At 39.5% G+C, this 23478-nt stretch overlaps 2 protein-coding genes across 14 annotated transcripts in view; one reads left to right on the top strand and one right to left on the bottom strand.

Annotated features, from left to right (window-relative positions):
* Positions 1 to 8104, top strand: part of LOC118426052 (small G protein signaling modulator 2-like) — a 79342-nt gene extending 71238 nt beyond the window's left edge. For 9 of the 10 annotated variants that reach the window (XM_035835296.1, XM_035835299.1, XM_035835294.1 and 6 more), the window contains 11 exons: positions 156 to 301; positions 811 to 879; positions 1665 to 1907; positions 2580 to 2669; positions 3380 to 3823; positions 4269 to 4393; positions 4858 to 4940; positions 5539 to 5648; positions 6094 to 6190; positions 6565 to 6732; positions 7690 to 8104. In XM_035835296.1, coding sequence (XP_035691189.1) covers positions 156 to 301; positions 811 to 879; positions 1665 to 1907; positions 2580 to 2669; positions 3380 to 3823; positions 4269 to 4393; positions 4858 to 4940; positions 5539 to 5648; positions 6094 to 6190; positions 6565 to 6732; positions 7690 to 7778 — 1664 coding nt within the window. In that variant the 3' untranslated portion in view covers positions 7779 to 8104. The remainder of the gene's footprint in view (positions 1 to 155; positions 302 to 810; positions 880 to 1664; positions 1908 to 2579; positions 2670 to 3379; positions 3824 to 4268; positions 4394 to 4857; positions 4941 to 5538; positions 5649 to 6093; positions 6191 to 6564; positions 6733 to 7689) is intronic. The other variant, XM_035835301.1, reaches the window with a different exon arrangement.
* Positions 8105 to 10296: 2192 nt separating this feature from the next.
* LOC118426056 (galactosylceramide sulfotransferase-like) lies at positions 10297 to 21730 on the bottom strand. 4 transcript variants are annotated; one of them, XM_035835309.1, is made up of 8 exons: positions 21657 to 21730; positions 19602 to 19694; positions 19057 to 19206; positions 17391 to 17431; positions 14196 to 14363; positions 13700 to 13807; positions 10865 to 13284; positions 10297 to 10424 (listed from the first exon to the last, which is right to left on the bottom strand). In XM_035835309.1, exons 2-7 carry the CDS (start codon positions 19677 to 19679, stop codon positions 12420 to 12422), a joined length of 1410 nt encoding a protein of 469 aa, XP_035691202.1. In that variant the 5' UTR covers positions 19680 to 19694; positions 21657 to 21730; the 3' UTR covers positions 10297 to 10424; positions 10865 to 12419. The 4 variants fall into 4 exon arrangements, with proteins under 4 accessions (XP_035691202.1, XP_035691200.1, XP_035691201.1 ...); XM_035835307.1 differs by lacking the exon at positions 21657 to 21730 and adding an exon at positions 20589 to 21620; XM_035835308.1 differs by lacking the exon at positions 21657 to 21730 and adding an exon at positions 19942 to 20525.
* Positions 21731 to 23478: the final 1748 nt, after the last annotated feature.

Genomic DNA, 23478 nt, shown 5'->3' with positions numbered 1-23478 from the left:
TGTATCAAGTTCATCGCCACTGAGTGTGAAGTGTATTGAATGAGTATTTAACGTGCATCCATATTTTGCGATTATTTCTAATCACGATTTTGAAAGCAAGTCTGTCAAAAAGCCTTCAGCTAACTCAAGTGAAAACCCTTTCCTGTATGTACTAGGGTTAGCCCACTGTCGTCACCTGAGAACAGTACGTACCCACCTATCCGGGCTGGTGCACCACAAGATCGTGTCTCAGGACCGACCCATGGACGCCACGTTTGGTCTGACCGGGGACATGTGGTGGAGCATGCACGAGGATGGACAGGTGGGCTGGTGTTTGGCGGTAACATCGGTTTTTCAGTTCATACCAGGTCAAAAACCAAAGTCCTTCCAGAGCCTGATGGCACATAGGGCAACGCCCCTCTCCGTTTCTGTATCCCTGGGCCACACGACTTTGTGCAATCAATACAGCAGGGGGCTAATCCACTGGTAGTGGTGTGTGTTCAACTTGCATGCTTGAAGTTTCCCGAATGCTAAGTGCTAAGCAGAGAAAGCAGCATGTACCATTTTTAAAGTCTTTGGTATGACTCGGCCAGGGATCAAACTCACAACCTACCGAATGCAAGGCAAATAACACTCTACCCATTAAGCCATTGCACCAATTGCACTGGTTCATATCAGGTCAATTATGTAATGATTTGGTTATTGGTCAATTTAACACAATTTAAAGCTTGAAAAGAAAGTTGAATCTGTTTATCTTCACCTTAATTTGCATTCTCTTTATACATAGAATATACATTTCATGTACAGTATAATAATTTTGTCTATTTTCAGGTGAATGATGAAGAAGAGATCTACAGACTAGTGTATTTTGGAGGCTGTGACCATGAAATTAGGGCAGAGGTATGTAAACAGAGCAGACTGAGGCATAAAGTAAAGATATACAGTTAATGAGATTAAGTAATTGTTGTTCATGCTAGAACAAAGCCATTAAGCACTAAGTAATCAGAATGCGTTTGATCTTCATTATCCAAGCTGCCATTGCTTATGGTGTACTGTTTGTTGAAATAACAACAAATAGAGTCTTTGACAGGAAATGCATTAGAATGAAACATAATATCCCAATAGATAACTATAATTACATTTTATTGCCAATATGAAAGGGAAACTATCACAGGATTTATCCTGTCCCTTTCCTTGGTGCTGAAAAAGTTGTGCCTTCCACTTTGATGATATCAAGTGAAAGAAGTTTTTTCCTATTCTGGTAATATGTTAAACAAGTTAAACATAATTTACCCAATTCACATATATCTGCTGCTTTCAGAAAATCTTACTAAAGATATCTCCAATGCAACGTCCCCCAGTAATACTAAAGTGCTCCTGTATGATCTAATGTGTACTTCAGTAGATCTCTCAAAAACAATGTTTTTCATAAGTGGCAGAATTTTTCCTCACCATGCAACAACTAGCTTTTTAAGACTTTAACATATACCCCTAACACAAAAATATGGAACAGATGGGATGAATTTGTATATGCTTTATAACAATGGATAATCACCAAGGGATGTATTTCTTTTAAAAAAATATGTGTTACGTTTAGATGCAAAGAAGTCACACACCCTCAGTATGGATGTCATTGGCCTGTTGTATGAACTTTCATACCAATTGTTGTATCAAACTTCTTGCAGGTGTGGCCATACCTGCTTGGACACTACACCTTCGGAGACACGGACGGACAGAGAAGAGAGAAAGACGACCTCGCTCACACACAGTATGAGAACATCATGTCGGACTGGATGGCGGTGGAGGCCATTATCAGACAGAGAGACAGGGAAGCACAGGCTGCCAGTATTGCTAAACTGTCATCAGGAAGCAGTATCGACAGTCAGGCCTACAAACTGTACAGCCAGGACTCCACTATCAGTAATGATGTAAGGACCTTTTATTTCAGAGTATTGAAACCCTGAAAAGGAAGATCAGGCCTCACCAATTTGATTTGTTGGTTCACGGATTTTCAAAATATAAAAAAAATATGCTTAACTGGAAAAATATCATGAAAGCAAAGCCAGAGGACCATGTGTATGCCTTAATGCACTAATGTTTATGAAGTGGACATGGTCATATTCAAGTTTTCTTCCCTGCCCGTTGCATCTATTTTATCCGCTTGCTATATTTTACCTTTAAAAAATCTGTGAACCAAAAATCAAATTGGTGTGGCCTCAACTACAGACATATGTAAGAAGCTGAAGTACAGAGTCTGAAGAGTTGTCTGAAGCTATTTGATATTATGCATTACCCAATATTTCTTGAATGGTAGATATAATAATGCATTAAGTTATGCAGACTACAATCTGTGTATTTAAACAATGTTTTAACTTTGTTCATAATGTTTGAACTTCATATAATGTGTTATGTTGTTCTGTGTGCTGTCAAGTATATATTTTGTTGTAGATGTACCCAAACCAAGCACATGTATGTTCCTCCCCCTCAAATATGGTTTTCTGTTATGACATGTACATAGTATTAGTATGTCCTAGCTACTGTTACAAAAAATGGCTTATCAATAACAAAATGGATTGTCCTGACCATGTTTAATATTGCAGCATTCCAGCAGTATAGATTCATTGGTAGATGAGGATGAAATTCTGCAAAAGTCTGGAGTCTACTACAACATTAGTGGCAATGTTGTTTTGGTAAAGTGCTTATGATTTATAATTTGTTTTGAAGGTGTTTCTATGCATGAAGGTGTCTTAAGAAAGTTGTCGGTGGTAGAGTTCTGTTTCAAGACTCTTTTTTTCCTTGCCTTGAAAATTCTTACTATTTTTCAGTTTGGTTGATTAGTGAAAGATGGGTATAGTATACTCTTGTGGCTGCAATACCAAAAATGCTTTTTGTGGGCACTTCTTGAGTTATCTTTTTTATTTCAGGAGTATAATTCTTATTGGCTACAAATATTTTCTTACTTTAAAGATGTTTGTACACCAAGAACTCTGGTGCTGCAGGTATAGGTTCAGAATATTTACTAACGAGGTGCCAAAACAAGATGGTAGATGGGACTTAAGCTAAGGGTACAACCCGCCATACATGCAATTTGTCTGTACGTGTTTTGGAGGCCACTTTGCCACATATTTCTGAGAGCGTTAAGGCTGTACAGGGAAGCCCGATGGCATACAAAGTGTTGCCTGCACGTAAAGTTCTATGGCATGTCTGTATGCTCCAAAATCCGTCGGATTCCCTGCAGTTCGTACAGAGACGGTACTTACCACTTACAGATCCCAAAAGACTGCCCATGTTTTGGCACGTAGACAGCACGTATTTGCATGTACGGTGGTTTGTGCCCTTAGCTTTACTGATAGAATCAACACAACTGCATGTAACAATTCTCATGTGTTACCCCCGATAGGTTTTTGAAGATGATGAAGGAAACCATGAGACATCTCGTGCAAGAAAGAAGGACAGCGTCGACTCATCTTCTGAGAGCCCAGAATTTCTACAAGGCATTAACCACACTGTGGAACTCCCGAAGGGTCTGAGTGTCGGCTCCGGGCAGGACAGAATTGATGAGGGGATCGGAAGCTCTTGCAGTACGTACGACCGTGATAGCGTGGACTATGCCGGTCGCATGAGCGTCAATGACAAGGACCCGGGAGATGAGAATGAGAATAGGAAGATAAAGAGAAGCCATGAAATGATCAACATTGACAGACAAGCCACTGTAGATGAGGAAGATGAAGAGGACCAGAGAGACCAGGAGATCTCGGCATGTATGAATGAGCAGGAAACACTGGCAGTGGAACCCATGGATCGCAACCCTTCTCCTGAGTCCACACAGGGATGTGACTATGATGTAAGAAAGATGTTCAGTCTGTAGATATTCAGACTGTTTTTGGACCATTGTAGACACTATAATTACAGTTCTAAAGGCTATGATCACAGTCAGTGGCTTCCAAAGGGCAAACTAAAAGAGAGATTGTTCGAATTTGGGAATCTTCAAATCATAGCTACACATGCATGTGATTATAGTATAGGTCATGTAAATGTAAAATATTGCACAGTCACCTAATAAGTTCCAAATGAAATAATTATGAATGCTGGCTCCGATCATGAAAATTGTACTAAATTTGCTATGTTTTCTTTAATTAACTTTCCTTTCCACACAAATGAATCATACTTTGCCTAAGGTTTGTTGATATTTTTCATATTGTAGATACAATCATTATGTATATTAAGTTCTGACTATAATCTTTGTATTTGGACAATGTTTTAAATTTCATTATCAATGCTCTTTGCAGACGAAACTGTTGGACAGCTATGGGCTGAATCTGCACCGTATAGACAAGGATGTGGCCCGGTGTGACAGGAACTATCCATACTTCACTACTATCAACCTGGAGAAGCTGAGGAACATCATGTGCACGTAAGTACACCTGGAACTGGAACTGTGGTCACTTTTTGTCGGTCCCTTGGATTTTTCCCATTGACAAGTATTATGAAATAGTCTATAACCGCCACCTGTCCAACGCGGCCACGGCCACATGATTTCAAGTGTTTAGAATGCTACAATGTATTCAGAAAGCTTGAATCACATTCATGTCCATAAGTTGGAAAGGTAATTAATGATAACATTGGCATATAATAGATAGAAAATTATGGTTTACTCTTTTTTACTCTTTTTTTTCAGATTTGTTTCATTTGACTTGAACTAAGAAAATTGGTCATGAAGCAAAATTCAATTCTGGCTCTTGAATAAATCAATGCGTCAAATCAAATTTGAGAAGTTATTACTTCAGAAGGACCTTATGGAAGGGAAATAGTTTTGTAAGATTTATAATTCTAGAGGGAAAAATTGTCTGTACTTTGTTGGTTTTCCCTTATTGACAGGTATGTGTGGGAACACATGGAGGTGGGGTATGTACAAGGGATGTGTGACCTGGCCGCACCTCTACTGGTCATCCTAGATGATGGTGAGTTTATTTTCTGCTTCATTCTTCAATTCATGTTGGTTGATGTGCTTCACTGGTGGTTGCAGAATGATGTAGCAGCTTGGAAGAGCTTATAACAGTACTGTTATATTGTACAGTAGAAGCCACCTAATTGCACGGCCTATCTGCCGGTGAATTTTGCTGCACTAATGCAAAGTTATCCAGCTGAACCATACCAGTTTGGGATTTGGGGATTCCGTGCAGTTAACAGAAGTGTGCATTTATCCATTGTGCAATTAACTGGCTTCTACTGTATTTACAAAACAATTATGACATAAGACCTGTTTGTATCATGGTATTTACTAACCAGGACTTATTTTTAATGTTGCATTGCCATAAACTTTAACTATTCTACAGTCAGTTTTCTGGCCAGACCTGAGTTAAACTGCAACCACTCGTAGACTGATTTTTGGTCAAACTCATTGACCTTAGCTTCAGATGTCTGATTTGCTTCATTCATTTGGTTCCTTTCTTTGTATTAGAACAAAGCTTAAATAAACTTTACAACTATGGATTCAACCAAGTTGCACAAATGAGCTATTATTTGAATGTGTACAGTAATTACACCTTCCTCCTACAGAGGCAAAGACCTACAGTTGTTTCTGCCAGTTGATGAAGAGAATGTCGCAGAACTTCCCTCACGGTGGAGCCATGGACACACACTTTGCCAACATGAGATCTCTCATACAGGTACAAAACTTAGCAATTTCTCACAGTCTTCATGAGTAACATGCCTTTAACTTCTGGATCAAACTTGAACTGTAATTTCCAACACAAAAAATTGGAATTTTTCACTGTCCAACTCCAGCCTTTGTTGGATGGTCAAAAATTTGCCAATGGGAAAGTTCATTTTTGTGTTGGAAATTACAGTTTTTCTTTAATCTAGAATGACCAACACCAGATGAACTTTTAATTAAGTTACATTCTTGGGTCCAGATCATAGCATAGTAGTCAGTATTTTGAATCCTTCTCTGTGTTCTATCACTTGATATATAGGGATTGGAATCCTAATCACTTAAATTCCTTCTCAATCATCAAATTAAAACTGTGGCCTATTGTTGATGGTAGTTGTAAGCGTCAATTGTACATATTACATGTAGTTGATACACATTAACATCTGTTATTTTTTTTTCAGATTCTGGACTCAGAGATGTTTGAGTTGATGCACCAGAATGGTGACTACACCCATTTCTACTTCTGCTACAGATGGTTTCTACTGGACTTCAAGAGAGGTACTGTGTATCACTATCACTGCTGAGTGTTGTAAATCAAAAACAATAAAACACTAACTGCTTTGGTCAAACATTTAGTTAGCCTTCATTTAATGAAGTGGAACATTTATGAAGGTCAGACATTAAACAAAACAAATTTGAATGTAGTGACACTGAAGAAGAGTGAAGGATGTCACTCAAAACATTGTGAAGTAAATGTCCATTTTTTATCCAGTTGTAGAGATTGACTTGTATTATTTTGAAAATTAAGTGGAACATTCTTGTGACCAAGTTGCTGTTGTTTTTGTATGTTTTTTCCCTGTTTCTGGTTATTCTGAGCCAGAAGGGGTGAAGTCTGAAATCTCTAATTGCCCTGTTCTGAATGTTTTCCACAGAGCTGTTATACGAGGATGTGTTCTCGGTGTGGGAGACGATCTGGACTGCCCGTCCGCTAGCCTCGGAACATTTCGTCCTGTTCATCGCGCTGGCTCTGGTGGAGTATTACAGGGACATTATCCTGGATAACAGCATGGACTTCACTGATATCATCAAGTTCTTCAATGGTACTTTTGACAAGTTTTATTACAGATGCACGGCATAGCAGCAGTCTGAATTGCGCCGACATTTACAAATACATTCAAACCAGCCATGATAAAATCCGTTCGTTATCTTACAGACTTAAAAGCAAAATGCATTTGCAAGCATTTCAGAATTGTAACATAATATTGAAGTATGTGTTTAAGATTTGTTTTAGAACAATGTAAACTTATAAGCCAAATCAGAGTTCTTAAGCCAGCCTAATTTTTTTCCGTCCCCTGGATTTTGATTGGACATCCTGTTGAAGGCACAAGGGATCTGTAGGAATGCTCTCCTATGTAAATTTTGAATCTAGACCATCTGAAATGCTATTTCCTTTATTTTGTGGTGCAAATTTTGCTGTTAGACTCAGCTTGGTTCAATCAATATCTTTACATGACGATTTTTGATAATCACAGAGGACGGAATGGGGAAAATTTTTGTCTGTACCCAGTGTCAAAATTCCATCAAAGGCTAGGCTGGGCCAAATTGACTTATGGATGACATCCGTGCACATCCGATTTTTGCCTGTTCTCAACAACAACACAATGGGGCCAAATGTCACCAAATAGCATCCCTTGTCAATCAGAATTTTATGCTCTCAAGGGTAAGGGGACACATGGTCAGGGCATGTGACCACAGCGCCCCTGTTTCCTCTTAAAACAAGATTGCCAATATACTGTAAATGCATTTAATTTTGCGGGGATTTAATTTTGCGGTAGCGTGAAAATGGACTTTTCGCGGTGGTTTTAAGTTTTCGGTAGCACCACTGTAGTCTCTTATTTTACTGCTATGAATAAATATTTGCGGTGGTTTTAAATTCGTGGTGATAGTAGCCACTGCAAAAACCGCGAACATTAAACCACCGCAAACATTTCTGCATTTACAGTAAATATTATTGAAGTGGCAGTGATGTCTAATATTTTGTTCTTTCCCTTTTGCAGAAATGGCGGAGAGACATGATGCCAAAGCTGTTCTAAAGAGGGCACGGGAGCTGGTGTTTGAACTACAGAGTCTCATTGAGAACAAGTAGGACTTCATTGGAGAACACATGTCTGTAGACTGAAGAAACCAAAGTCTCATCACCTATACCCACCCAAACATAGATGATCAACTGCCAACATATGAGAAATGATCGAATTGTATTCATGTTATATGAGAAAAATAGCACAGTGTATACTTAGCTTTTGCTTTTGTCGTAAGCCATAAACTTGATAACTGCAAGAGACAAGGAAAAACTAAAAGTTCACAGTCATGATAATTGTTACCATTTCATGATAATCCAGTTCTGAAAATCTCTATGATCTGGATGGAAACCACTTCATGTATTCTTGAGGACAAAAGTTATCATCTCATTCTAAAAAACGTTCGAGTAAATGTCACTAGATGTGTAATGATATAATGTAATACAAACTGGTATTGTGCCATTTCTGTGACTTGTATTATGCTTTAAGTCAATGTTCAACTATTGTATTGACCAAGATGAGATTAACAAATATGGACTCTAGTATTTCAGAGTTGCTGCTGCCTGAAGCTTTATTGACAGTTGAAAATTGAATGCTAATGTTTGTGTGCAATCAAATATTGTCAAAGTGTGGTTTGGAAAATTGTATTAACGATGGTAATTTTTATTGATGATGATGTCATTACTTGATACTAAACCATGACAAAAAGGCAAGTTGCTTGGCATTGGAGCTATTTGTTAATGTTTGTGGTGTGAATTGTTGCAAGAAAATGCAAGTTTTGCTGCAGTAACAGTTTCTCCTTTGGGAAACAATTGATATTTTAATGGATAAACTGCATCTCTGACCTTATACAGAGTAACATAACAGATGACTGTTGTATATACAACCCGGGCACCAGCAGAAGATATAAAAGAAAGCAGGTGTAAAGACAATGTTACAGCTTGAGTTGCATCAAAGGTACCCCCATGGATTCCTGGCTCTGTAAAGGTGGTATCTCACTGCACTTGGGGCACCGGTGTGGCACTGCGGGGTTCTTCACTGCGGCATTGTCTTAATTTATAATTCAGATATTGCGTAATATGTAAAAGTATGACTTAGAAGACAAGAAAATGCACAAAACATATTAAGAAAATTCTTTATCACTGAAATTTGTTGAGTAATCTTTGAACCCCGCAGTGCTGCACTGGCGCCCCAAGTGCAGTGAGATATGACCTTTAGGTATTGTTTAAGCTTCAGCTGAGTGTGTGCCTTTAGCTGCAGTATTATTATAGACTGCTAACTTAGCCCTCTGAACTGCTCACCCTAAATGAAAAAAAAAACTGTTACAGTATAAAGATGCAAGATATTTGACTGACATGCAGCCACTCTCTCATTGGTCAAACCACTAATTGTCATGCTATCATTGGTTGAACTGCTGATTGTGATGACCAATCAGGATCGGTCTATGTAGGAACTACTTGTCATTCCACCAATAGAAATTGTTTGCACCCCCGAGAAAGGAGCTTTCTGATTGGTAAATTCTTAAATGCTAAATAATCTGATCAATGTGAGTTCTGAATTATATAGACAGTTGAATATGATCATGACATCAGAAACCTCTTAATACAACAGACATTCTTATTAAGAGTTATTTATCTTTAACCCTATTCAGACCGGGCTTTTTTGGTCATCCCTGGACCGGGGGGGGGGGCTTTTGAGGCCCTCCACTTTGAAGTCCTATAACTCTGAAACGACGTGCCGTAGGGCCACCAAATTTTTAGGACATGATATCGACATAATATCTGACAAGTATTTGACGTTTGACGTTACGTTGACGTAAGATGACGTAATTATGACGTCATAGATTTGATTATATTGGCCGGACCCATGAAAAAAGGGTATTCTCAGAAAACTTCAAGTTATTCTACAAAAATGTAACAACAAGTGCAGATAACGGAATAATAATGTTTATTACGACTTGCGTTGCCAATAGCAACATCAATGACGTCAAAATGACGTCATAAAATGACGTCATGCACATCTAAGATACCAGTTGGGCTCCGCCATATTATATCCACCACCTTGAATTTTGAAAAATACTTTTTTTGCAACAAATAATCACAAAGGGCAATGGAAATAGACACTATTCATTTATTTAGATGGTTTTTGATGAAAAAATACCAGGTAGTTACAAATTTTCAGGGATAATTAGCTTGTTATTCTTGATCTGGCCATACGGTCCGCCATCTTGGATTTTGGGCGGATGACGTCATCAAATTAGCATAATTTATGCATATATAATTATGAAATATATGCTAAATAATATAAGATTTTATTTATGTAACAAAATAGCAGTTATATAGCAAATAAATGTGAAAAATACATTGTTAGAACCAAAAATAGTGATTTTTGGCAAAACAGCCTGTCAACAAACGGTTACCATGGCAACACGAAAAAATGGAAAATTTGTCAAACGTCGTGAAATTGTTACCAACAATATTTTAGGAAAACTCACCAAATTTGGTGGCTCTAGCGTAAGCCGTTCTGGCGTTATAGGATATCGAAGTTGGCGCGGGCCTCAAAAGCCCCCCCCCGGTCTGAATAGGGTTAAGTTTGTAACTAATTGCCATATTCAAGGTAGGTTGTTGTACTTGTACCCCTCCTATAATGTTGTTGTATAGACCCACCCAGAGTTAACATTAACATGTGCATCATTGTTTACTTCTACATATTACCTCATGTTAGGGCTGGGTACCGGTACAGAAAATTCAGGTCCAGGTCCGGTTCAGGTCCAGAGGATCAGGTCCAGGTCCGGACCTGAACCTGGACCTGATTCAGTATGACTCATACCAATGGTGCATTTCACTACAAAGAAATCTGTTTGGTGAAGTATTAGACTTACACTGGCGTTTTAAAATCCTACAACGCTAACTGCACCTGTACGATTGACTGTAAACCTTGGTAAAATTACTATAAACTCTACTCTACTTCACTCTTGTCATTTTCTTCCAACTACAAGCACCAAAACGTGTGAATGCCTGATCAAATAATATGTTCATTTTCTAATCGGTCCAACATCCGGTCCACCTGATTTTTTCAGGTCCGGTTTTTCTGGACCGGTCCAATAAGAAAAACCGGTTTTGTACCGGTACACTGTACCGATACCCAGCCCTACCTCATGTATATCTACGTGTGTTGGACTTGTGCAATATATTATGATCATGAATATTATGTATATTTTGTGTATTGTTATAGTTCTGTGTATAAATTGAAGACGTTTACTAGCTTCTGTGCTGTACAGTATACATTGTGTACATAAATGTGACCACTTGACAAAAGTGTTGAGTTGATGTGTTGCTATTATATTAACTTTTCATTGCAGTAATGAAGTAATACAGAACTAAATGTGCACACAATCATGTATTTTGAGATTGTGAAAGAGTTGTTGAATTAACAGAGGAAAAGTAACATGATGTCAAGAAAATAATGAGATTGCACCATACAGTTGTTAGTTCTGTGTTCCGTCTTCAGTGTAAGAAGAGTATGCGTAAAAAAGGCAGTACACAACGATTGTATAAGTAAGGCTATCTCCTATACCTTACAGGTAGAAATGGAGAAAAGAGTTATATTTTTGATGTACAAGATAAAGGGTGTGAAAGAAAATGACTCTTTAGACACAGAGAGAAATCTTGTATGAGAGTGAAAGTCTAGAACAGAACAAATACACGGCATTGTATGATTCAGCCATGACAGAAACCAAGGAGATTTAAATTTGTGCAAAAGCTCCTTGCAGATATTAAAAGCCTAGTAAGTAGTCAAGTAGTTTTGAGGACAGACATGTAGCTATATACTTAGTGGTGAAAGTAGTAATTGCAGCTACTTTGTGTGTATCTCTGCAAAGTGTATCAAGCCTTTTTGAAAGATTCATGTTCAGACTCTGTGTATCAACTACATGTACTTCCATGGTAGGTTAACTTCGTGTACTTCCATAGAATACATTTCATTTGTAGCTTTTTTGCCAGAAATGTAGTATCCAAAGTTTGAACTTGGCTTTGAAAATCACAGTCTGGCCTGACTAAATGCAGTATCTGTAACGGACAACAAGTTTGTTGTATCCTAGAAGACGGTGGCCAACTTTAGATAGAACTTGATGATCAATACCTGAGTATGTTTTCATGCTGTTATTAGAAGGTCTATAGAATACGTTTCTTGTGCCTCATGAAAGTGTTGTAAAGTATATCACGTGGTGAGCTAGTGGAAAACCATATTTGCTTGGTTGCGTTGTGAAACTGATGGTGTTTGTAAATTTTAGGTCTGTTCTTTTTGGTATTTGTTGCGAGTGAGAAATAAAGCACTTTTTGACTCAACGCTTTGATGTGAAAACTCAGAGCTTGACTGTGAACTGTTCAGCGTCATGGTTGTTATTGATATTGGGAGGGCCGACTACGCTCTCTTTGCAGCCATGGGCTGAATTGTGAGGAGCTTTTAATAGGCGGGACTAAATCGCAATGGTCTGGAGTGGCTCATGTGACCTCAATACCCTATGTACGGCCTCAATTTGTCCAAAAAGAACCTCCTTGATTTAAAAAGCCTTCAACTTTTTTGCGCTTTGCGTTTTGTAGTCTTGCTAGTTGCACGTTTTGAATATTTCCATTATAAATTCAAGGGTATTACACAAATCCAATTTACTGTTACAGTAAGTAAAATACCGGCTTTACGCATATTTCATGCTAGCCCCTTTTCCGACGTGTACGTCGTTTTCGTGATTTTTTAGGTTTTCGACGTGACTTCTTAGAGTGAACAACTACCTTCCCTACATCTTTGTACCCTGTCTGCCGATACCTAAGTCTAAGGAACTTGTCCCAGTATGTTCTATGCTCACGTAATTGTACGCAAAGCAAACTGCCAACGGAAAAAGCGTCGTTCCATCTGCTTTTCTCAACGACGAAGTTTCCCTTTCTTGTCTTCGACGAAAGACAGTACTTAGAGACGTCGCTGATGACGCGCCTGAAATGATTCACTTCTTCTTGAAAGTCAGCGCTCTCCTGACTGATCTGCCTGTGAAACGATTCGTTAAAACGAGTGTACAACAGCACGTCGGCGTAGTTGTGCTCGTAGAACGTGCTTTTCATCTTATCCGTTATAGACGCCTTGAATGTATATTTCACATTTCTTGAGTGACGCCCGGTTGTGTAAATGATGTCGCGAAGAGTCCAGCACATGCGTCGCTTCAGTAGAATCAAGGATTCCGGAAGATACTCCAAGATTAGCATTGTTTTAAAATCATTTTCGATGCCCCGTACAAACTCCTCAACAGCGGTGTGGTTATCGTAATCTCTCTCTGCAAGTCCCAGATCGCGCGCCATGCAGTTTCGGACACAAACATGCTCCCTCATCAATGCCAAGGGCTTATTAGGACTTACAAGCTCAACCTTGAACAGTGGATCCCAGTATTTCGGTCTGTCAAGGTAGGTGGTGACAGGAGCAATTCCTTTGGGAGTTTGTTTCGCAAGTCCAGGAAAGCCTTTTTCAATACGAAAATAGTTGAAAGCAGACTGGACCCGTTGCAGTGGTTCTCGAAGAATCGCAACATACCTGAATTGGAAACAAATTTTAAAGGAAACTTGGGATCAGAAACATAAAAAAAATGTTTAAATGACATCACGGCCATACTTGTTCTATTAAAATATATGTATTTTGCATCTTTGCCTGTTGTTCTCGCAACTCTCGTGAGAACTAGGTCACTCAGTGAGCAAGATGCACTCGACTGGATACCGATATAAAATTTGGAGGTACGTTTGCCTACCTTTAATAACAGTCACTGATTGATGAAAAAGTCTATTAACTTTCTTGTAGACGACTGAAAATACACTTCAGTGCCGTAAAAGCCACTAGGAGGCCCATTATCGAATTTGAGCTCAAGTTATGCTGGCGACAGACCCACTTATACCCAGACAAACGGCAAAGAAGACATAAACTTCTTGGCGTAAGTGAAAAAAGTTGTGTGTACCTTGTGTTTGGAGCCATGAGTTGTCGAAAGCGTGTTCTGTTGTAAAACGCGTGGTGACCGAAGATGTTCCAGCGTTTTCCGCCAGGGGGATGCAGATAGTCGTCATCCCTGTTTGGCATAACATCAAAACAACGCTATGGTTTTGCATCTATTTTTTGGTCTTTATCATACTTATGATAATAAATCATAATAGTCGCATACAGAAAAAGCAGAGCCTCCCTTAAATATCAACGCATCCTTCTCTACCAGTCAAAATTATCTACTTAACAGATCATATCATATAATTAATATCGTATCATTATTCTCGTTATAATTTTAGTCATCAAATCATTAAGTCGAATCAATTTATCATAATAACACTTGATAACGTAAAGGTAGCATTGCTGAGACCATAATTTATGTGGGTATAATTAAGACATTGGGTTGTTCTCGACTAAATTCATGAATCAGAAATAACCATTGAGATATCATAAGTAAAGTTATACAATGTACTTACTTGATTGTCCCCAAGCTGCCTATAAATTCTAGGCCTACTTGACGTGGCAGAGCAACAGTCAAGTTGTGCTCGTATCCAAATCGGAGGAGCATGTGGAAGATTAGAGAAGACCCACACTTGTGAACTTTCATGAAGGCGACGTTAACATGAGGCCGACAAGTTCCGTTGCTGTATGACAACAAAACAACATGTTCATTTTTTTACCTTTGCTGTAAAAGCTACGTTTTCGGGTCTGTCTGTCTGTCTGTGTGCTGAACAGAATAAGGTTATTAGTGTACAAGATGAAGCATTTTTTACTTTACTTTGTGAACCCCTGACAAGTGAGCTGCACGGCAGTTTATACAGGCTATGATCCAGTGGCAGTTACGGTCGATTCACACATATTCATGGCACGGCCGTTTGTTTAACAGATCATTATCAGTGCAGGAGATGTCACGTACAGGCATATATCTGTTGGATCTTGACATTCAAAACAAGGCAAGGAGCCAACTATCATGCAAGTTCATTCAGTCTCACGCATAGTATCTCATTTATAACAAATAAAGACGATATCACCTATTTAAATAGCCTCAATTCATTATCAACTAGAGTTCGGTGACCTCATACCTCCATGAAATATTTATTGCTTTTTTTGTGGATGGTATGTATGTTTATAGTCGGTTGTATTTGAGAGTAATGGTTATATAATATAAATGTTGTGGGAAAGTAGTGGTGTATTTATTTAATGACACAGAGGATGTCCATCTGATTAGTAATTATCAAAATGTGACACTTAATTGTGTAATGTGCGTTTAAGAGGTCGACGGCATATGGTAGCGTGGTGTTCCTTAAGCTTGATGTTTGGCATTTAAAATGTCTAAGGTTGTCAGCATTATTGAGGTTCGACTATGTGCCTCAGAGCGGTGTGGTGGGAGGAAGTTGGGAAACTCAGAAAGAAGAAGGGATGTGGCCAACTTTAGTCAGATGGTGATTTGATTTTCCACCAATATGTCATAACATCAGCTGTTCACACGGTACAAAAACGAGATGCACACTTTCCTCTGACAGCCCTACACCAACTGTAAGATGAGTACTTGGCGCCAACCCCGTCTGCTAACAGCTGTCACCTCACCATCTGCTTGGAGCTAAGCCCATTAACAAACACATAAAGCACGATGTCTGTACCAATATATCTCAAATATAGGGGTGATTTCTGATATTATTACATCAATTATAACGACAGATACGGCTCCCAAAATCTCATCGATTCGAGCTTTTATCACACCCCACCAACACAACAAGTATGAAACCAATCCATCCAGCCGTTCTTGAGTAATCATCTACACAGACAGAGACACATAACAGAAAATATAACCTCCATTCCATGACATTTCATGGAGGTAATAACATAAATGTAACTAAGTATGATGAAGAAACTGTTATAATCAAATCAAAAGGAAGTCTGATGGAAAAGTGTTGCTATCGCGTAATCAAACTCGATACCCTATAGCTACCATGGCATGCAGGATTGAGCCCCCCTGCTCCGTCATTTGCATATATATTAGGAGAGTCCTCATAGACAAGGTATTAACCCTTCCCTTCTTTGCCGTTACCCAAGCATGGTCCGTACCGTGCTTATCTACTAGTATGTAAACATTACAAGATGCAAAAGCAGAACCGAGCGGTATGCAGGTCATAAATGTTAACTATTTTGTCCCAAGGCCATACCATTGCCGCGTCAGTAACAGTCGGTGCCTTTTTACCTCCATGAAATGTCATGGAGGTTATATTTTACCCTGCGTTTGTCTGTGTTTGTGTGTGTGTGTGTGTGTGTGTGTGTGAGTGTGTGTGTGTGTGTGTGTGTAAACAAGTTAACTCAAGAACGGCTTGGTGGATTGGTTTCATACTTGGTGTGTTGGTAGGGTGTGATAAAAACTGGAAATGATTAGATTTTGGGCCCCCTTGCGGCTCCCCTTGGTACTGCAGCGCAACTTCAAGTTTTGCTATCTCGGTGTTCTGAACATGCTATGGTCATGATTATTTAGGTGTTAGATAGCTCTTGTGCTCAGGGAAAAATGACATAAGTTTGAGCCCCCTAGCGTCTAGTTTTGGGATAGCAGGGGCATTTTTGTCAAAAACTTCTGAAGAGGATAACTCAAGAAGGGAACAACGGATTTTCATGATTTTTGTTATGTAGGTACCTTAGACAATGTTGTACAAGATAAGATACAAATTATGCAAAATAGGAGCATATTTGCATAATTAATGACAATATTCTATCATAGCAGTTTTTTCAATGTATCTCTTGTTCCAGATATGCTATGGTCTTGACATTTTAGTGGCAGATCGCAAGAAATCGTACGCGCTTTGTGACCGGGGCTTTAGAGATCTTCAAGCTTGCCTGAGTGCTGACCTATGTCTGTGTCACACTCTGTAACATGATGCTGTCTAACCGGTTAGCCTGTCTCTTCGCTTGACTAAATGTCAAAGTTCAACCAAAGACGCGGGAAACATCTTTTGGAAACGTAATTGCTCATGGTGCAAATCAGTATCTAAAGGTGGGTTCACACATGCGTATATATTCAAGTCCGTTTCAGATGCGTACGAAGCTCTTAGTCTCTACCAGGCGCCACGTACAGGTCGCAGGAAAAATAGTACAAATTGGACAAATATAAATACATAACATGCCAGATGAGTTAGCTGACCGAGAAGTATGGTTAGCGACCTAGCTAACTCGTCTGACATGTTACCTGTTTACGTTTGTCCAATTTCTATTATTTTTCCAACGACCTGTGGAGCCTGGTGGAGGCAAATAATCCCATGCGCGCCTCATACGGACTTCAATATATACGCACGTGTGACCCCACCTTAAAGCCCCGGTCACAACGCGCACACGTCGCCCTTGCATATTCCGCATATCGCACGATGAGCGCAGTAAATCGCAGCTATATCATAATGAAAATCAGCCATCGCACAGCATCGGATTTCTTCCAGCGTCACACGATTTTTCACTTGTGTCTCTTCTGAATAGCCGCTTGAACGCTTTTGCAATAATTGATGCAGGTACTCTCTTATGACCTTATCGTACGATGTCCTACGTCCTACGACCTTTGTGACCACGGTTTCAAACCATTGCGCCCGAGTCTTCCCCGACTTACGACGTACTTTGCTTATGCCGCACATAAAACCTCCACCGTAGTACAAGGATTAGCATACCTCGGAATAGACAGAGCTACAGATGATGCATCAGTCATATCCTGTAAAAAAAAAAAGACAAAATCTGATGGTCGAACGGCTCTCTTCACTTAAGTAACTTCTTCTCTATCACAAGAGCTTCTTCAGAACACGAGATACTGAAATAGGACTTCCCACTACAATACCGTAGAAAACCGATAGGGAGGGGGGATCTAATTATTTCGAGGTCTCATCAAGATATACCGAATATTAAGATAATCCATATATCGAGGCCCTTATCGTGGTCAAATATACACACACACGAACTCTGCCGAAAACATAACTTTCTCGGCGAAGGTAAAAGTACCTCGAAAGCTTGGACAGTCCTATTTACAATACCTCTTTACAAAAAGTAGATCTTTTGGGTCTTCTCTTGCCCAAGTACGTTCCATTTGTTAATGTTACACACGGGTCAGATGATACACCATTACATTGCCTAGCTATATAAAGTTCAATATAATATACTCGGTACAAAACGTTAGTAAACTTCAATTTGGTCAATCATTTCTCCATTGTTAGTTAATCAATTGTATAGTACATATCACTGAGAAGCATATACATTTGTCTTTGACTAATAATATCAAATATGTAATGTTCTTTTAAATTCAATGGTTGAATACCAGAGATGACCACATGTAAGTAGTATCACAACACAAGAGTGCCGATTGAAAATTTCACTGCATGCCAAAACAGTGCCTAACATTGGCAGGGGGTCTTTTTGTTCGACCCACTAGCCAACGAAATCCTACATGGTGCTTGAAGCACAAAAGTGTGATAATATTTTAAGGTTCATGGGAAATAAGGCATCACTGTAAAGGAAAAATACACGCTTTCTAATGACACAACACAAACAACGTACATTATTATCATCAAGGGGAAATCTTGGCATTTTCCTTCCCTACCTCAACGACGTTGTTAAGTAGCCCACCTACTTAACTCATAAATGTACGATCATAACAAACTTTCGAATGATATCGTTGCTGTATATGCAGGTATATGTCATAGTATAGACTGAAATTGGAGACAACTCTGGCCTGTCCTGGGACAGATTAAAGCTCTACTGGGAATCCCGAATCGTCCTATGTTCTAGCCTCCTTCACCTGCGTCTCTGGGGGCCTTGGCGTAAGTTTTTTTGGGGGGGAGGGGGAGGGGGCGAATTCGCGATTTTCTACTGAGAATACACCGGGAAAGGAAAATATGTCGGGAAAGGTATATATAGCATTTTGAACGGTATAACATGTAGCATTGAATCAATGTATGTTTGTAGAGTAACACCTAAAGTTTTTTTTTTGTATGGTAGTTTTTTTAAACGTTTATATTTCAACATAAAAGGAGTAAGACAAAACCTCTTAGCGCCACCATCACAGAAATAAGGATAAAGTACACAGGAGATGTGCTTAGAATGCCTGTAGACAGACACGCTAAAACAGCACTACACTGACAACTTGACATAGAAAAAGAAAACGTGGAAGACCAAAATTAACTTGGAGGCACATGCTACAGAGGGACCTTGTCCAACTGGGGATTAACCTGAAGGAATCCTCGCCCAAAACCGCCCTGAATGGAGACTGCTTGCTGCACGATGCGTCACTAGACACGGGTGGATCTAAGTCTAATGATACGTAATAACAACAAGGCAGTACGTTACCTTTGTGTCACTGAGTAATGTCACATCCCACTGTGTGCTGTTTGTGACTGAAGCTTGGGACTGGAAGTCTTGAAGTGCAATGTGGTGAGAAACGTTTTGCTTAAGTTGTGGTCTTGAAGCATCCATAAAAATCATGGTGAGACCATTGCGCTGAGAACAAAAAGAAGATCTTCAGTTAAATATTTTCTTTTCAATGCAAGCAAAATATCAAGCAGTAACGCTGTCTTATTTACAATTTAAAAGGACAGTCCTGTTTTGGTGTTTATCTGTGCACTGTCTTCCCGTTTTTCAAGATACAAGTTACTATTGACACATACAACGTTTTCTTGAGCACAAAACATTTCTTGAACACATGTAATGTTTATTGAACACATATAACACTTCTTGAGGACATTTGATATTTCTTGAACACATGTAACATTTCTAGAACACATATAGAATTCATCAAACACAGGTAACACTTCTTGGTGCTCTCACAGTCCCGGTTACATACGGTCCTAGTTGATACCGATATTGCTAATACCCCCCTCAACACTTAAACGAACCTGGACGTCGTAAAACGATGTCATCATTAAAAAGAGGAGAAGCAAGAAGACGGCACCGAGAAGTCTTGTGCCCTGCATACTGGAGTTTTTCACCTAATGATACAGCATGGAATAATCATTCATAGCGCACTGATAGCAATTTATACAACACTATAAAACTGTGTCAGTCATTTAACATTTCTTCACAAACCGTTAAACACTAGTACTGCAATCTGTAATTAAAGCAGCGACCTTGTTTTTATGTCGGACTCCTTAAACGTAAACAGATCAATCTACAACAGTGAAAACAACGGTATCAAACGTTCAATGACTCGCCCTATCGGCGACGGTACTACCTAACCTCTGCATTTAGAACAGGTGAGGGCCTAAGGGATGTCTCGGGCAAAGACGTAGAAAATCGATTTGTATCTCTGATTTGAGCCGCAGACCTTTAGCCGTGAGTTAAGGACCTGTCATGAACCCCCGCCCCGAAGATCTAATTAAATCAACAAGGAGGTTAAAGAAAATCTACCAACAAAATCCAGGCGAGAAATATACGATCATAAATAATAATAGCTGCAAGCAATAGGCCAGATGCATAATTATAACAGTTTTAGTCATAGCTCACTTATTATTGTTGTTGTTCATCCGACAGATGACGATTTTCTTCACACCATTACAAGCGTAAATATGGGCGAAACCAGGACACGTTAATTGCTTGAAAACAAGCGGGTGAGGTAACGTTATATAAAAATGCCACGTAGATCACAGATCTAGAACCACGGTTGTTCCTCACGGTAAAAAAAGCAACATGAATGAAGTCCGTATCCTCTACAAAGCTCCTTGAGGCATCGCCGGAAAAATAGTATGACATGCCAGAAGAGATAGTCGGCCATTGTAGCACAATTTACACCCCATGTAACTCCGTTAGCGTCTTATCGGTCTCTTCAGTCAATGTTCAGCCACCCATGGAGCCTGGTAGAGGCTATAACGTGTGGACGTACGTACCTGATGGTGTGAAGTATCGATTGTTGTTGTGGCGGACCAAGGAGGTTAAAAAAAGGGCGGACGCACGTGATTTCTTGAAGATGGCACCATACAGATGTTCACTGACTTGTCGCGCATGTTTCCAGTGCGGCTAACTGCGTTTTGAGTCGGGCGTGTCAAACTTACGTGACGTCAACTGCCCAAACGGCTTTTTAAGTAGAAAGACCAACATTTGCTTATGAGCAAATTCAGCATATTTCACCCCACCTTATCTCAAATGCAAAATTGAATGTTCCACATCAACCTTTGGTCTAAAAATACCTCAAAATCTCAAATAAATCATTCTGAAGTTCTGTGGGTATATATAGCAGGCATCTCTATACCAAATTCAAGTCATTTGGTTGTAATACCATGGTACAGGAACCAAAAATGTACATTTTTGTCTTGAAATATGTCATTTGGTCCAGGTCATTTCCTATGCAATCACACCTCCCCATCCTCTCAGTGGATTCACAGTTTGATATTGCTAATTTTCTTGTATTCATCAGAGTAGCCTTGTTCTTGACCTTTGTTATGTCAGAGAAGTTGACTATCTGCTGTTATTTGCTTGAAACATGAATGGCCTCAGTAAAAAATATCATAATTGATTGAAAATGTTAATTAGGACTCTACTATGAGGTATAGGGATACCTAAAAGAAATTGCATTGATTTACACATTTTCAATTATGTTTGCTCATTTAGTAGATATCTTACTAAATCACTGCGTAACGACTGATACATGCCAGTCGACTAACATACAACATATCATACGCAACACTTTTCTGATAAAAAAGCGTCGCCTTGCGGACAAAATCATTATTACAAGGTACGATTCTATCCTAATTAAGTATTCCTCCGCTCCAGTGTAGAAGACATCTCACATGTTAGGTATGGGGATTGATATCGGGTGTTAGTGGGACGTCCTCCACTGACGACGAAAAACTTCTCGGCAACGAGAAATGCTAAATGTTGGGCGGGTGGTTTTAAAATTTTGTCCCCTTTTCCTCCCTTCACGACCCATTTATTAACCCCACTCACGTAACTCAAACTCTTCATGTCCTTGCTTCCATCTCGCTTTCCTGCGCTCGGCATTCACTTGGACTGTCTACATGGATTTCCTTTGTTCTGTGCATATTCTACCCTTCATTCACGTGCAGGCCTCACCTGTTTCCCCTAATATTTCTCACCTGTTCTTGATTACATTTGTTAACTTTCTACACCTGAGCTTGGGATTACTTGATTAGAATGCTGAAAAGATTTTGATTACTTTTCTGTGATTGGTCAATTTGATGTCTTATGCATTTTCATTGGTAGAGATTCTACCCACATTGACAAATGTCAGCGTATCAATTTAGCATCTACAGTACATTTTACCTGTCCATCAAGTTCAACCGTCTGTCATTGGTTAACTTTGCCCAATCCGGCAATCGAAGTTACGATAGGCTCCGCATTAACCAATCAACTTCAAGCCTTCGCTTTCCTGTCAGAAAAAAAACTGCAAATTGGTTTCTGATCACTAGGCGTCGCTGTGAGACCGTGTCCAACATTTCTTCAACTGAAATCGTGAAAAGGGCATTTGTGAAACATTTTGTAGTTCTAATCTTCCTTAAATTTGCTGTTAAAGTTTCACAGTTAGTGAATAGCGTTGCACCTATTCTATCTTAGTTCAGGCAGGCTCCTGTGATCGCTTTTGCTGACTTTTGAGGTAGATTTGGATCGAAATTAGAGTTGCGCTAGTTGGGGAGGGGGGTGGTCAAATTCAATGGCGAACCATGTTAGATGGCCGTGATCACTGCGGCAGGCTTTTCTTGCTTAGTCGCCACGGTTGGGTGTTCAAAGTGATTCCTGCGTCCGTCAGGACGAAAAGGACTGTGATGATGAATGCAACCCCTGTCCTTAGTGCTGAACACCTTCCACAAAGGTAAACACCACTCATACATACACACATGTATAGGCGAACACAACGGCGATTACCTGTCCTTGGTGCTGAACACCCAGGCAGGTAAACACACCTGTTCCTCCACACCGCATACATATGGGCCCTCTTCCCCAACAATATATACAGTACAGCTGGTAACAATCCCAAGGTGCTGAAGTCAAGAGAAAAGGTCATCATTCTTCAGTGTTCCTCAACACTTCTCAGTTCTGGTAGGGTGTTTTCCCTGATTGCAGTTTGTTGGTGAGCCAGATGTAAACATTTGTATTTGATTTACATGTGAAAATGTCTATTCAAAGCAAAAAGGATGTTTTGTCATCAAAGTGATAGAAGTTTGCAACATATTTTCAATTTTATAGTATGTTGACCATCGTCAATGGTAACCAGGCTTTTTATGTGGGCAGATATCAAAGCACAACAAAGACATGATATTAACATTTACATATACCCAAATGAAGCTAAATGGCAGTTGCACAAGTAATCTACATGTACATGCTGCCCTTGACATCTCCCCACAGCTCGCTAGGGATCAACCCCACGTCATCCTATAGTAAAGGTCCATGGGATTATAGGTGATGTTATCCTATGTGCTAAGAGTGGGTCTGACCATATTAAACCTACTTGTAAAAGACATGAACTATGTGAGGATGTGAACCAAAGCCCCATCTTGATCTACAGAGGATTGGGAGTCATGATCTATATAAACAGCACTTAGATGGCCATCATAATGTAAATGCATTTATGTTCATGGGGATTTAATTTCGCGGTAGCGGGAAAAACGACTTTTTACTATAGTCTCTTATACTGCCATGGAAAAATGTTCGCGGTGGTTTTAAGTTTTCAGTGAAGTGGCCACCGCAAAAACTGCAAACATTAAACCACTGCCGAAGTTTCTGCATTTACAGTACCTGTCACCAGAACTGAACTGAACTTCA

Source organism: Branchiostoma floridae, chromosome 11, assembly GCF_000003815.2.
Source record: "Branchiostoma floridae strain S238N-H82 chromosome 11, Bfl_VNyyK, whole genome shotgun sequence".
Taxonomy (NCBI): Eukaryota; Metazoa; Chordata; class Leptocardii; order Amphioxiformes; family Branchiostomatidae; genus Branchiostoma; species Branchiostoma floridae.
This window is presented reverse-complemented; position numbering and strand designations above follow the sequence as displayed.

Coding starts and splice junctions, on each gene's coding strand:
- LOC118426056 (XM_035835309.1), bottom strand. CDS start 19,679: ATGCAGGGCACAAGACTTCTCGGTGCCGTCTTCTTGCTTCTCCTCTTT. Junction 13,808..14,195: donor GGCAGCTTGGGGACAATCAA/GTAAGTACATTG, acceptor TATGCCAAACAG/GGATGACGACTATCTGCATC. Junction 13,285..13,699: donor CTCATGGCTCCAAACACAAG/GTACACACAACT, acceptor TTTCCAATTCAG/GTATGTTGCGATTCTTCGAG.